At 41.3% G+C, this 15223-nt stretch overlaps 1 protein-coding gene across 1 annotated transcript; it reads right to left on the reverse strand.

Moving 5' to 3' along the window:
* Positions 1–919: 919 nt before the first annotated feature.
* Positions 920–5917, reverse strand: LOC118428283 (calmodulin-1-like). Its single transcript, XM_035838302.1, has 5 exons — positions 5838–5917; positions 4576–4708; positions 3865–4002; positions 3164–3324; positions 920–1575 (listed from the first exon to the last, which is right to left on the reverse strand). The coding sequence occupies exons 2-5, from the start codon at positions 4696–4698 to the stop codon at positions 1572–1574; spliced, it is 426 nt and encodes a 141-aa protein (XP_035694195.1). The 5' UTR covers positions 4699–4708; positions 5838–5917; the 3' UTR covers positions 920–1571.
* Between the last annotated feature and the right edge of the window lie 9306 nt (positions 5918–15223).

Here is a 15223-nt window from a genome sequence, read left to right on the forward strand (position 1 = left end):
GAGGGAGTGGGGGAGAAGGGGGGAGGTGGTGATGCTGTGTCAATTTTTTCGAAGAAATAATTTCTGATCTTCTTTTTTTTAGCAAAAACTTGTTATTGAAAGTGGAGAACGCATGACAACAATTTGCGGGTAAAACACAGCATTATGGAAAGCAGAACGTTATAATACCTTAAGCGCGTGCAATGCGGGAGTGCCCCGTGACGTTTAACTTCCACACGGGTCAATACACATGGTCCAAAACACGGGCTAAAGGAAGCAAAATGTATTCAACAACATCCCTCTTTCAACCTCCTTGGTATTCAATAATACGGATGCATTTTACGGCTGCAACGTTAGTAATATGCTGATTTTCGATCTAGGACCTACTTGGAGAGACATGTTGAGCAAACTTTGTGCATTTTAGACCATGGTGCACATGTGTCAGCACTGTGTGTGTGTGTGTGTGTGTGTGTGTGTGTAAGTTTGTGTATGTGTGTGCGCGTGTGTTCGTGTGTGAGACAGCTCAATAATCCAGCCTTTAACTGGAAGGGAAAGTCCATTATTTGACGCTTAAAAGGGGCGATACAAAAGTGCTCTGGGGCGGGGTTCTACCGGGACAATCAGCCTCCTAGCAGACTTTGGGCGACGTTTTAATGTCATGGCTCTTTCAACATATAGTATAATAACAGTGACGACACATTTGAATACCCTATAGACCGAACCTGACAGTCCATCACAAGTAGAATTTCAAGTTTTCAACCAATGATAGCATGGCAATTAGCGGTTCTGCATGTCAGGTGTATCTTATGTTTCATTTGCATTTCTAGGTTTTGATGGAAGTAAGCGGTGGTAAAGTTAACTTTCATATGTTATGAATGTGTTCTAAAAGCGTATGATAAATTAGCCTTCTTAAAGAAATAAAGGTAAAACAGCCCTCAACTCGACAGAAGAACTCTTTTATTCTGATGCTGTTTTGCCCATACCCGTTGGAATACATCGGGCAGCGGTAACTTTCCTTACATAGATCGCCACTGGTCATCGATAAATAAAATTTAGTGTTTACCGATACTGGACTATTCGGCTTAGCCATCTATACAAGCGAAAGAATCACAGGGCGTGGCCGTGAATTTGTGAATAGCTCTCATATGAGAGAATCATTGTTTGATACATGTCTTTCAAATTGGATCACAATTCTTCGGTACAAAATTAGGGCAGACTATTTAAGTATTGTGAAAATAAAGACGATGTGGAAGAAAACATTTGATAATATAAATATAGATACAAATATAGTGACATTGATTCAAAAAGTCCAGCCATTATTATGGAAAATATTGATGGTACATTCAGATTGGTATAGATTGGTACATTCAGTAGAATGGCTAATAGTATATTACTAGTACATTGTAGTTGATAGTCATTGGTGAAATAGCGCCACCTGGCGGTTATTCTTTGAAGCTGACGCAGTCCTGGATGAAATCGGAGACTTAGACCTTTAACCTTCTCTCCGCTGCCTAACTCCATAACCATAACCAATACAATTATAGTGCCACGGCTGTATTAGTAGGCTGAGGGTTAACTTGGATACCTCTGGTTTAGCTGAAAATACATTAAAAATATTTATGGTTACGTACATTGTGGACATAGGTGTAAATCTAATAAAAATTATTCAAAATGAAGCTTGGTACATATAGACACGATTGGAGAGTATAACAGTTTTGAAAGGATCATTCCAAACATCGATTGACTCACATTGAAACTTTCCTTTCACTACATTCCATCCAAAGCGATTTTTTGACACAGTCCGCTGCCATTTTTAGTCTAGTCCTGGGGGTCTCAAAGCAGTTCTCAGCACGGCAAAGAAGCCACACGTAGATTGTATTGTGCTTCATTAAGTGAGCCATGAGGGTGTTTTAGGTCTCCCTTCTATCACCAAAATAAACGCTCAAGAATTCCGGTCAGCCACAAAGACTGTGAAGTGAGACATCTTAAAAGTAGACTGGGAAAGTGTGCATCTTCACTGTGCCAGAAACACACCTACATGGGACTGTACTTCAGGACTGTTTATCTACAGAAATTAGTTGTGATTCAGCACGGTCTAAATTTTATAAAATGTAACGTTAATGTTTTAAACGCCTAATCTGTCCGAAGCACTTAGCGACGAATACATTGTATTCTTTTTAATACCTTGCGCCAGACTGGAGATATCGAATCATGAGATAAAGGGCTGTAATAGGTTTTTAACGTGTCCAAGTTCTTGTAGACATCGAAAATTTGGAGGTACGTTCTCTACCTTTAATAAACAGTCACTGTTAGAAGAAAAATTGATAGTAACGTTAAGTATGTATATGTATGTAATCCATCTTGTACAAAATAAAGATGATTTTAAACCCCTTGATTCTGTTCGCTTTCGACCACTTATTGTGTAAGGAAGTATGAGAAGTACTTTATATGCTAAGAGGTAAAAGTGATTCTTGAACCTTTATTCATCAAAATGTAACTTGTTGCAGTTACAATTGTCTTTCCATGTCATTTTTACTGCTTTGGGTAAACATTGCAGTATTATTGTATTAGGTGAAAAACGTAAAACAACCTTGACAGACCACACTACGCATAACAGTAACACTAGCTGCTTCCTGATGCAAATGCAAATTACTCATATTTCTTCTCAATGAGGTGCTAAATAGCCTAATGGATTAGGCTGTTAAAATGAATGGATTGAATTTATTGTGCAAACTTAAAACCATTTTAAGGAACTATAGTAATTTCAGGAAGGACAAAATTAACGTTAGATGATAGGCCATGTCCTGTTCTAGAGCTCCGCTCAAGCTCGGTTCGAATACAGAGGAGTTTCTGTGACTCGGATTCATCTCTGCATATAAGAGAATGTTATTGATATGATGAATTTTTAAAGAAATTAAAAAAAACATTACGGGTCTTATTGGCAAGTGTGCAGATGTTGACGCACTGGCAGCACCAAATCCGTAGGTGTTAAGTTTTTGGCACCTTTAGACAGATTAGCCGTGAGGCTCGGTGGGCGTCACTCCACTGTCATGGGGGCAGGGGCATGGTGAGTACCGAACTCAGGACCTACTGATTCTAATTCCAACGATCTAGCCGTTGCGCCACACAGACACCCACATTGATATGATTACATAATATGTTTACAGAACGTAGTATATCCTACCTGAGGCTCATTATGATACCGATGAACTCGGAGATGCTGATTTTCCCATCCCCGTCCTTGTCAGCCATCTTGACCATGGCCTTGATAGTCTGGTCGTCGGTGTCAAACTTTTCTGTCATCGCCTGGCGGAGTTCTTCCTCGTCGATGTACCCACTCTTGTCCTAAAACGCAGGTGTTGTGCGCCAATTTATAGAGATTACTCAAGCAACCGGATATGATTTTGGAAACGGTCAGACGTTTCAAGTAGAATCCACTACTTTTCGTCAGTAACAGAAAGGAGATCCTGTTTCCAAAATCATATCCAGTTGCTTGAGTAAATGCTATTTGGCGTATCTTATTACCTAGATGTCTAAACTTCATCGACGCGGTTGCTTTTTTGAAGAAAACTATTCTCAAACGCAAAATCTCGCCTCAGAACTATGACATTAGAGAGACTATACTAAACCAGCCTGAGGTTTTCACTTTTGTGGGCGCGGCTTCTAACCAGGTGTTAGCCAATCAGAGAATAGGCTTTACCTACAGAAAAAATACTTAGTAGGCGATTCTTTTATTGGATGACAGCTGTTTATAGGCCACGCCAACAAAATGTTGAATAAGCTGCGGGCGAGGATCTGTGTAGAAGAACGAAGACAACAAGCAGTATTAAAATTAGAAATACGTAGAAAAGGGCACTAACACAACATGGAAGAAGATTTATTTACCTGATCGATAGTATTGAACATATCAAGGACCTCCTCGGGGTCCGCCTCTCCGAATTTCTTGAGATCCTTGACGAGTTTTTCAAACTCTTCAAAATCCAGTTTCCCGTTGGCATCTTCATCATAGTGGTCCATTATACCCTAGAGGTTTAGACGAAGGTATTACTTGATAAGTTTCTTAGATGTATAGAATCTCAGTTTTGTAACGTTATAGGATTTTGTTTTGTCATATTTCAATTATTTTACGGTATAAACTATGGTGGAAAGCCATACAGAAGTCTGGGTGGCCTTGTTGCACACTGCACACAGACGGGCCCATCGGCGGTGAACAGAACGTCCGTTAGGAAAAGGACTGTGATGATGATGATGAAACCATGGTGGGTACGTAATAACCTCCTTCACCGGCCTCTCTGTGGGAATTATCGTAAGTTGTTGGCGGGGAGGGGGTTGACGGCGATTCGCGATTTTCAACCGGTTAGGTTCGGGAAGCTTGTAGCCTGTCACCCCCCCCCCCCTTCCACTCACAACAACACACACATACACAAAAACTTACGCCAATGCCCTCAGAGAGGCTGGTGAAGAAGGCTACATACGTAACGTCTATATACTTTGCTATTGTCGAATGTTGTATCAAAACATTATATTACTTTTGTATTCTCGAATGTTGTATCAAAACGCAATAAGATTTAAGGGTATAAGATTCCTTATAATTACCTGGATGAGATTCTCAGTTGGTATGATCGCCAGATCGGTCAGGGCCGTTTTCAGCTCCTCGGTACTGATGTATCCGTCTCCGTCGACATCGCAGTTCTTGAAGACAGTTGACGCCTCAGACATCTTGTATCGTCTAAAGAGTCAATCAAGTTTTTCGTGATAAGAAAATTGCAAGTGGGCTAAAGATATAAAGAAACTCAATTGTACAGTAGCTTTTGCTTTTGCCTGCCTGACAAATCTATATACCTGTTTGCCTCGAGTTTTTGCCACCGTGAAAAAAGAAGTACTGTTTACAGGCCGTTTGTTTGTTTGTTTGTTTGTTATAGTGTGTGTTCATGTTTTTTCCAATGGCCTGGGTCCAAGTTTGTTCCCAGGCTGAGTTGTTACCGGAGACTGGCAGGATACGAAGGTTGAGCCTGCGTCCAAATTTCTTTGGCAGGCTGACAGAAAGTGAACGGCTGTCACATGACCAAAAGTCAGGGACATGTATATATTTATTTATTTATTCATTTCTGTCTTCTTTAACCAGAGTAGGCTCCCATCAGTGACAAGCACTGCTTTTCAGGGAGGCCCTGGACATGGCATGTGACCAAGAGTGGAGCATATAATCATATAATGTAATGGACACACATCGTACAGGATTTTTTTAAATTGCAAAAACTGTTTTATATATATTTCAAGGAGGTATAAGACCTTACATTCTTTTTGTTGTTGTCGTTGCTATTTTCCAACACCGAAAGACTTGATGCGATTATGAAATATGTTCTTCTGCATGATCGATTGTATCATTTTCAGGTCAGAGGTCGCTGAGATCGTTAGGCATCAAGAAAACGTAATCCTGTATTTGCATTTGCTGTGTAAGAAAGGCCGCCATATGTCAAGACATACTCGAATCGTGTGATACTTTGGGCCTTAATACGAAAAACACGAAAACATTTACGTATATACCCCGCGATACAGACAACTACAGCACCAAATGTGGCACATTACCCAAAATTACCGTCACCTCATTTGTTGCTGGCCTACCTGACTAGCAGACAACAAAACGTTTATACCAACATGTGGAGGGGGGCTGGCTTGCGTTTGAAAGCGACTACATCAGCATTACATATATCCATGTGCATACACTTATTCTGTATTAATAAACTGTCTATAGTCTGCTGTAAAGATAGCATATCTATCATATGAAGTGCTTGAAAGGACATTCGGCTTGGATATATCACGACCTTCTCATAAAAAACTTCTTTATGACAGAAACTTACGTCTTAGTAGCTGCCTGAACGTTGTACGTGTGCTAACTATGTTAAATCAATGAATACAGCGTACTGAGAAGCAGTACAACAGATATATACTTAAGCTCTGGTGAGAAGAAAGAAAGCGTCCACCTCTCTGCTTGGCTCAACCTTTAGAGGCTGTTGTACCTGTTCTGCAGCACACGCACACAGACTCATACACAACCTGGCCATAAAATCGCCGACGGCAAAAGATCACTCGTCACAAACGTGACTATTAAACACCATGTGGCTGTCAGCGTGTGACCAATGGGTAGGAAACAGCATTGCTTCATGTGAATTAGTAATTATTGCGTCTGGTTAACGTCTTCAATAACTTACATATACTAGTACTAGTATTGACACATAAACCAACTAGAGACACAAGCAAGAGCCCAGGAATAGAAAACAAAATTTAATTTATTGATTTTAACTGTAAATGATACACAGTACCACACTTATGTGACAGGGCCTTCTTACCAGATGTACTTAAATGCTGTTTGTCGACAAACTTTTCCGAAAATAGAAAATCAACGTACATAGTCTGCCCTTGACCTTGGACCTAACAGGCACAACCGCACGACCATAAATTATCACACTTTCAATGGGAAACGGGAAGTTAATGGATTATCAACATTTTAATATGACATATCTAGCTGACATTACATAAAGTGACGCAAAAAAATGCAACAGAAATTTTGAAATAAAATTTGAATGGTGTTTGTTACTCGAATCTTCACTAATGCCCCTCTCCAAGCGTCTGTTTCACGGTGTTGAATACTGTAAGTGATGGACTTGCATGCTGACATACCCGGCGATTTCATCTCTCTATCCTCTATGTATATATGATTTTCTATTATTATTGTTATTATGTGTGTATGGGTTGCTTATAACGGGAATATTGTACTCTCAAAGCAGAGGTTCGGCTAATTTTGGCCGGCGGACATGAAGACAACTGTACAAAATAGAAAGCCCGAAAACTCCTGAAAAAACGCAACAAACGCCGGAGCCGATCGAGGCATACCGGGGCTTGGCCGTGTTGTTTGTGGAAACGAAAAATAGAAATGTATACGTAAAAAACATACACAAAAAAGTCTTTTCTTTTTACGTCTTGTGTAGTTTGGTGTCTTTTATATCGTACTTTTCGTTCCCGAAATTTGAAGCTGCCCGGCCGGACCCTGGTTTGGAAATATGTCGGCCTTAAGACAGTATAGATACTAGTATCCGTGCTTCAACGCACACAGTACGGCGGCCGACTCACACGCCGCGAATTCTATCCAAGTAGAATGACAAGAAGATATCAATGGGCACATGTTATGTGATCCAAAACCTTATCTGTAAGATTAGTGCACAAAATTTTGATAAGACACACGACAAACTCTGGATATTTAATAGAAGAATGAGTTGTTTGCAGTCCTGTTTATGTGGTATGTGTCCATCTGGATGTTATGCGCTAACGTTAATCTTTCACGGCGGCAGACAAAACAGCCGGTTGGAGTGAGTGCAATGAACCCTGTCGATTTCAAACTCGGGCTGTCAATCAACAGATACTAGTACGCTCAAAGCTGTTCGACTGTTGCAGGTAAAATGGGGAGCTCCTACCTCAATCACGACAGTACATTCCATGTTTTTGGCTTAGTGAAAAGAGCGCAGTAAATTCTGAAAGATTCGAATTCCCATCTGCATATTCTGAGCCACACAATAACTCGATACTGAATGAAGCCTTAATTGAAGTTAATATACATTTTTGGGCGCGTTGGTGTATAGATTGACAGCAGAAAGCAACAAGCTTAAGCACGTGGTACTGGATATTTGTTTTAACGTAACGATTTTGTCATCGCATGTTGAGCTGAACACCTGTTATTTACTTGTGTATTGATTGACAGCACAAAGCAACAAGCACATTTGTTAACACATAACGACTTTGTCGTCTTATGTTGAGCTTAAACACCTGCCATTTACTTTAAGTGGTATAAAAAGTAGAAATTTGCTGTACACTTGTGAACTTCGACAGAGACTTAAGACGTACTGCCGTTTGTTTCATGTACATATCGCTTGAGTGGGATGACCTCATCCATTTTACATCGAGAATGACGTTCTGTATTCGAATCTACGTTAGTCAGTCAAAGTCCTTCCCGCACCAGATAGCGCATAGTTTCAGTAGCCCTGGGCCACACAACTTTGCACAATCACTACAGCAGTAGGCTAGTCCACTGGAAGTGGTGTGTGTTCAGTTTCCATACTCTTTCCCAAACGCTGAGTGCTAAGCAGAGAAAGCAACATGTACCATTTTTAAAGTCTTTGGTTTGACTCGGCCGGGATCGAAGTCACGACCTACAGAATACAAGGCGAACACTCTATCCACTGGGCCCTAAAAGACGGATAAACGGCTGCCTGGAGGGAAGACAGGGGAAAAGAAGGAGAATAAGAGAGAGAGAGAGAGAGAGAGAGAGACAGACAGACAGACAGACAGACAGAGAGAGACAGAGACAGAGAGAGAGAGAGAGAAAGGAATATTTGTTATCATACATTTCGGGCTGCTTGCTCTCAGCTCCTTCAAGCCCCTGTCTTTCATGGCGTTCTGTAATTTGATATTTCTTTCCAAGGTTTACCATTGTGCCATGTCCATGCGTCTTCTTTCCAACTTCCCTTCGTTTGAACGAGTCTTTTTCATTCACTCTCTGCACCCAGACGTTGCCTTAAATATATATACTGAATGCTACCAGTGGACTAGCCCCTAACTGCAGTGCCTACACAATTGTGTAGTCCAATCGATGTAGAATCGGAGATGGACACCGCCCTATGCACAGGTGTGGAAAGGAATTTAACATAGCTGCATGCACACTTAGCAGCTTAACGACAATTGATTGAGCACTGGAACTTTCTATTCTCCAACACATCCTGGACCGCATGTTAAGAACAATCTACACCACAGCCCACGCGTCAGCTGGTTTGCGCCATCTCTGTTCACCAATTCGTAGTGATTAGTACGAAACATCATTTTGACACGTGTGCGTATGTCGTTTGAAATGATTCCTGAGGTTTTTTGCTGATTGTAAGCTTTGTTGTTTTATTGCTCTTTGTATGTGACACTATCAAAATAAGTTAATAACATGAGTGCAGTGCCACATTGTTTTTGTCTATGTCTTAAAAAAAGATTTTGACAGCTACGTACTGTCGACGTAGGCTGCTGCCAGATCCACACATCGGTTTAATCAACCTGTATATTGAATACTTTATTGACGTAACTGGACGAAATTCTTTCTGTATAGAAATCTTTCTTACTTCCAAACCAAGGCTGCTACATGCGTCAAACAGACATGACGTAACGGGTCAGAATCGGTCATCGTAAAACTCCTGTGGTCGTACGATTGGTCGACTGATTTATACAAGAAAACAAGACTTACATGCCCAATGGCATCCATTGGAGAGGCTGAGTTGAGAGGCTGTTTATTTGAGTCGGTAAAATGGTTATACGCACAAATTGCAGTCGATGTAAGTGGCATATCGAAGATTGATTCAATGATAAAATCTTAGTATTAATTTTTTATCAAAATATGATTTTCCAAGCGGCACTGCATATACGTATTATTAACGTGGCCACGTAGGTATTGGAAGGGTTGTGGTTAAGTTTAAATTCTAAGAATTCGGTAGATGAACGGTTCAGAATTTACATATTGGACATCTAAAAATTTGCAAGCATGTGTTTGTCAACCGATGTAGAAAATATTACAATGAACATTTATTTCTTTGACGTCAAACAGTGACGTCAACAGATGTTGGAAAAATCCCTGGCATTATGTGAAAGCATGTATGGCAAGAGGTTCATTTCACCCACGCTCATGCTCACTGTATCACAGAACTCGAAGAGTTATAGGCTTTAGGTAATTATATATAAGAGAAACCAGACGCCGGTACCTGTTGCTGAGATTAAGTGGCATTTCTCGGCAGCTCCCGGCAAACTCCGTCCACCGAAGCGGAACAAGATGCACTGGTGTCAGCAAAGCTTCTGCAAGGTAGCTATATAGATCTTACTATCAGATTTTACATGGTAGCACGTTAAAGTGCATGGTTGTTCATCTGAATCTTCGGGAAAACCTGCTGGTAACGACGGTTGATTTTTACTCGTTTGACATTCTAAAGTAGCGACAATTTTTTATATAGTAAGAGACCAGATTTTTAAAAAAATCAAAGATTGAGAAATCAAATTCGGCGTGATCTGCTATATGTGAACTTAGTACAGATTAAAAGCGTTCCTCTTTAGGTATAATAATTCAAAGGATTTCAACACTATGAATTATCATTTCATGTATTGTAACCGCCAGATTGTTTTTTAATGTTTGTATAATGCTGAATTTTATGATACTCCTTCGTGTCACGAAACGTGATAAAGCGTTCACCTGTCACAAAATTGATGCGAAAGAAATCTTAAAAAATTGATATTTTAATGAGGTTCAGCTTTGGATTCTTCTATATCATGATCATCATCATGTTGGGCGGCTAGCACGGACTGAGTCAACTCTGCTTCTCCACGCGTATGTGTTCTATACGCCCGGTACTTACAAACGTACGTTACAGGCAGGTGGGTGTTAGCTCTCCTCATGATACATGAGAATCAAGTTTGTGTGGGACACGGTACACAGCAATATCCGTGGTTTGGCGTCGAGTCTATATCTAAGTGGTAGTTGGTTTACACTCGTGGATAGCTACTATTCTACCGACTATTTTTCCTTTCCTTCATAAACTATTAGAAAGGACTCCTACATTCTAACTATTCGGTTTATCGTCTGTTGTTCCCTGCCTCGTGAGGGTTAGATGTACTTTAACGTAGATTCTATGGGTGAAGACTGTGTAGGTTGAAAAGCATATATTGTGAATCCATCTTTGACGTGGGCGTCCCGTTAGTATTGTCCATCCACCGTCATTGTCATGATCTTTTGCTAGTCTCTACCAGACTGACTACGCTGAATATCATAGGTAAATACAGGGAGAATAATTTGCCAGGGGAGTCTTGCTACCAGAGGAGTTGGTCGGCCGCGAGGGGGAACAGGAACCTAGCGTGGACTGACTCCCTGGGCCAATTTCCCGATTTCTTTTGCCGAATTCTAAGATCCCCGTGCCCCCGGTAGGAACGCCTGGTGGTGGCTAGTCTTTCTCAGCGGCAGACAATATAGCTGATTGGAATGAGTGTAGTGTTTTTCTAAAGGTTATCTGTCCGCAATTCAGGCAGGTTCAGAGCTACACAACACCTAAAACCTGAATTGAACATGGAAGTCAATGTATCATTTTTGGCGCATTCAAATTGAAGGTAACTAAAAGAAATGTGATATATGTTGGATATTTCTTCAAATAATGCTGTCCTCTTTTCTTGTGTGTTCCACCGTATTAGTTCAAATTGTGTACACAAGGCTACGTTAGACAGAGAGACCATTCAATACAAGCAAAACGCACTGACAGTTGCTCTATAGTACGTTCAGTCAAGCCAATTATTTTGATCAAACCTGGTACGGAAACCAACTGCCGAAGGCAACCAGGGGCAAAGGTGCCCGGGGGCTTTTTCTCGGTCACTGTTGAAATTTTCCCATAGACACAGGCATTAAGACGACTGCCTGATCGGAATGTCGACCCTAACAAGCATATTATTATTTCATGTATTCAGTCTTTCTTCTCTTGCAATTAGCCCCATGGGTATGAATAAAAATAATAACATTTCAACTATTATCGGCCGTGTTTTGGCATATATGTAAGAGGTATCTGATGGAGAACTTCTATCCTAACAACTACGCTATTTCCTTCATAAACCAAGGATTGAAGGCACAAAGAAATTTAATGTTCGATATTCATTCCAGTGATCGTGGGATTTTTACCTTATAACTAATTCAAATGTCACTGAAAATCAAAACGTAGACTTGATAATTCCCTTCTTCCCTCAAAATTTCAGTTAGACACTAAGTAAGGGAGGTAATTCAAGAACAAGCAAAACTACCCTTGTTCATTTTCTTTCTGATCAATCTTGCTCGAAGAATGACGCTTATGTTAGTACCATCTGGGTATCAATTTAGGCACATGAACTAAATTAATACATGAATCATGTCTGATTTTTGTATATCTTGTTGCCTTAAGGTGCGCTCCCACCGCACTTGTGTCAAGCTTGCGTCACTGTGACGGGCGGGTTTTCTATTTCTGTACCGTTTTCTTCATGTTTGGACATAACGAAAACGGTACAAAAATAGGAAACCCACCCGTCAAAAACACGTCAAAAACAGACGGGGCGCGGAGTCTCTACTTGGGGAGCACTCTCGCTCTTTTACTACATGTGCACAAAATAAGATTTCTTGAAGAGTAACAGCGGAGTCTACATGATCACTATTTCTAACTGGGTTATCTTTTATACTATAAATACAGAAATTGTGCCAATATATGATACCCCAATTGTAGCACAACTTTTGTTTCCATATTTGACACCATCATAGGCATTCTGATCTTCATCATCAAGTAACTACTTGAAAAGCAGTCTTCGCCATGGTGATAAGAATCGTGGTGTACAGCACAGCTATCGTCACCGAAGGTACGTTTATTACCTTCGCCAAGGAGACCATGTTTTCCTTGCCGATTGTTTGGATGCGTATGTGTTTGTGGACGGCACAAGTCGAGAAGCTGTCGGCGGATCATTATGTTATTTGGCAGATAGATGGGAGTAAGGATAACGGTTTGTTTGAAAATTTGAAAATTGCTCAAAAATTGGTCTTCTAGTTAGTCATTTGTCTTTTCATTTTCCTTCTCTTTATTTGCAACCACAGGGGCAGGTGTTCAGAAATCAGATTGAGCAGTCAGATTTGGCGAGAATCAATACGATTTGATGTAAATCTAATAGAAAATGAAGGCACTGTTTTCAACACATCAATTGCATGGGCTGTTTCCCAATATGAGTCATAGTTTCTCTCCGTATCGGCACAGACAAGTTGTCATGAAATGCCAAAGCTAACTCCATATTTCATAATAAAGGCAATTCGCGCAACTTTTTTTGGCAAAATCTTTTTCTCTTTTATTCGCATGCTCGCAACAGTTTTGGGGTCATACATATATTCAAATCAGCATAGCCATATGAGAGGTTGGCTTGTCTTCAAGTGTTTTGTATTTCAAGATGTTGTGGAAGTTCAGGACTTGCACCCTTACATTACGGGCAGGATGGTCTCCTTCCCTTTCTCCTTCTCACTCATGTTGTCTTGACATTGCTTACTTACTTGCTTAAGACGAGTCCTTCTGGTCTCGAGCGATGATAGCATTCCATATGTCTCTGTCAGTCATAGCTTGATGTAGGTTGTCAACTCCAAGGCCAGTGTCTTTCCTGAGCATGTCTAAGTATGTTGCTGTCGGCCTACCTGGCCTCCTCTTACCATGCCTGGGCGTCCAGAGTACCAGGTCAGCAACTATTTCCTTGCTCCTAAGGCAGTGTCCCGCAAACTTTAATCTCCTAGTTCGAATCTTGTCGGACAGCTTTGGTATGCCAGCATACAAGTCCTGTTTAGTGATATGCTGAGACCAGTGGACGTTGAGAGCAGTTCTCAGCAACCTCGTATAACATCCGTCCAACTGCTTTTCCAGCTTTGTGGTGAGTGTCCACGACTCGCACCCATACAGGAGTACCGATTCGACAGTCGAGAGGAAGAGCCTCACTTTCAGTTCACGTGAGAGGTTTGATCTCCAGATCTTCTTTAACTTGTTGCAGGCAAGCCAGGCTGCTGATTTTCTTGCTGTTATGTCCTTTGCTGAACTCTCCATTCTGGACCCCAGGTATTTAAAATCCTTTACCTCCTCTAGGGTACACCCATCACCTGTTTTGAGGCAGTATGGGGTCGGTATGTTGAAAGTCATGTACTTAGTTTTCCCAGCATTCATGCGGAGTCCAACCTTGCCCACAGAACTCTCCACACACCCAAGCAGTTCCTGTGCTTGCTGGATTGCCTCTGATAGCAGCGCTATGTCATCAGCGAAATCCATGTCAGTGACTACCTTTGGGCCAATCCTTCTGCTTCTCCTCCTCTCTACTTGCAGACCAAGTTCTTCCTCCCTACCCTCCACAGCCGTCCTTAGTGCGTAGTCAAGGACAATCACAAACAGATATGGAGCGAGTGTATCCCCTTGCAGCACCCCAGCATACAACTCAAAAAGCTCGGTTTCACCATCAGGGGAGATGACTTTTGCCTTTGTGTCCTTGTACATGCTGGCTATGGCTTCCACTAGCTGATCAGGTATACCATATGCCCTGAGAATCTTCAGCATCTTGCCTCTGTGAATAGTATCGAAGGCTTTCTTGAAGTCTATAAATGTAATTATTGCAGTTAAATTATATGACTTGATGCCTTCGATAAGCCTACGAATTGCAAGAATGTGCCCTACCGTAGACCTCCCCACCCTGAATCCGTTTTGGTTCCGCCTCAGGTGTTTATCCAGTACTGGTCTTATTCTGTTGAGGATCATTCTGTTGTATGTCTTGGCAACAATAGAGCTCAAGCTAATGCCGCGGTAGTTCTCTGTGAGCCTGAGGTTCCCAGCTTTGGGTATTGGTACAATATTTAGAGTGCTCCATTGCTCTGGCTTTTCCCCTTCCAGCAGTGCTTTGTTACAGAAATCAAGGATAATCTCGTCGAGGTCCTTGCATCTTTTCAACACCTCAGGTGGTATTCCATCCTCACCACTACTTTTCCCTTCCACCAGTGATTTCCTTGCCATTTCATATTCTTCAATGTCAAAAGGGCCTTCCTTTATACCGAGATCTCCCAAGATAGTTGGAATTTCCTCTTCCTCGCATGTTATTTCTGGGGGATTACCAAGGAGGTTTTTAAAGTGATTGTACCAGCTCTGTACACGTTCTTCCTGTGAGTTTCCTTCCAGCTGACTTTTCTTTGTCGCTTCCCTGTTTGTTATCTCATTTATCAGCTTCCAGCTCTGCCCATGTTTGCTGTTTTCGTGTGTTCTTTCTATCTCCAGGATCTTTTGTAAGAGATCTTCCTCTGCGACCCTTGTATATGTTTCCTCAAGTCTCCTTCTGGCTCTTTTAAGCTCTTGCCTGTTCTTCTCTTGTGTGTTCTCCACAAAGACTTCATACCTTCTATTGACCTCATCCCTAGCCTGTGACACTCTTGGATCACTGGAGTATTTTGCTGTCTTTTCCCGTTTCTTAATTGGGATTGTTTTCTCCGCAGCTCCCTCATTTGCTGCTATAAACCTCCCATATCGCTCTGTTGCGGTTTCATTTTCTTCTTGAAGGGGTTGAAATCTGTTGCGTACTTCTATGGCATATTGCTGCTGCAGAACTTCACTCCTCCTAAGAGCTCCCCAGTCATACTGCTTCCTCCTCGGTAAACTTTCTCTCC

Source organism: Branchiostoma floridae, chromosome 12 (genome assembly GCF_000003815.2).
Source record: "Branchiostoma floridae strain S238N-H82 chromosome 12, Bfl_VNyyK, whole genome shotgun sequence".
Classification (NCBI taxonomy): Eukaryota; Metazoa; Chordata; class Leptocardii; order Amphioxiformes; family Branchiostomatidae; genus Branchiostoma; species Branchiostoma floridae.

Coding starts and splice junctions, on each gene's coding strand:
- LOC118428283 (XM_035838302.1), bottom strand. CDS start 4,698: ATGTCTGAGGCGTCAACTGTCTTCAAGAACTGCGATGTCGACGGAGAC. Junction 4,003..4,575: donor CAACTGAGAATCTCATCCAG/GTAATTATAAGG, acceptor CTAAACCTCTAG/GGTATAATGGACCACTATGA. Junction 3,325..3,864: donor TGTTCAATACTATCGATCAG/GTAAATAAATCT, acceptor CCTGCGTTTTAG/GACAAGAGTGGGTACATCGA.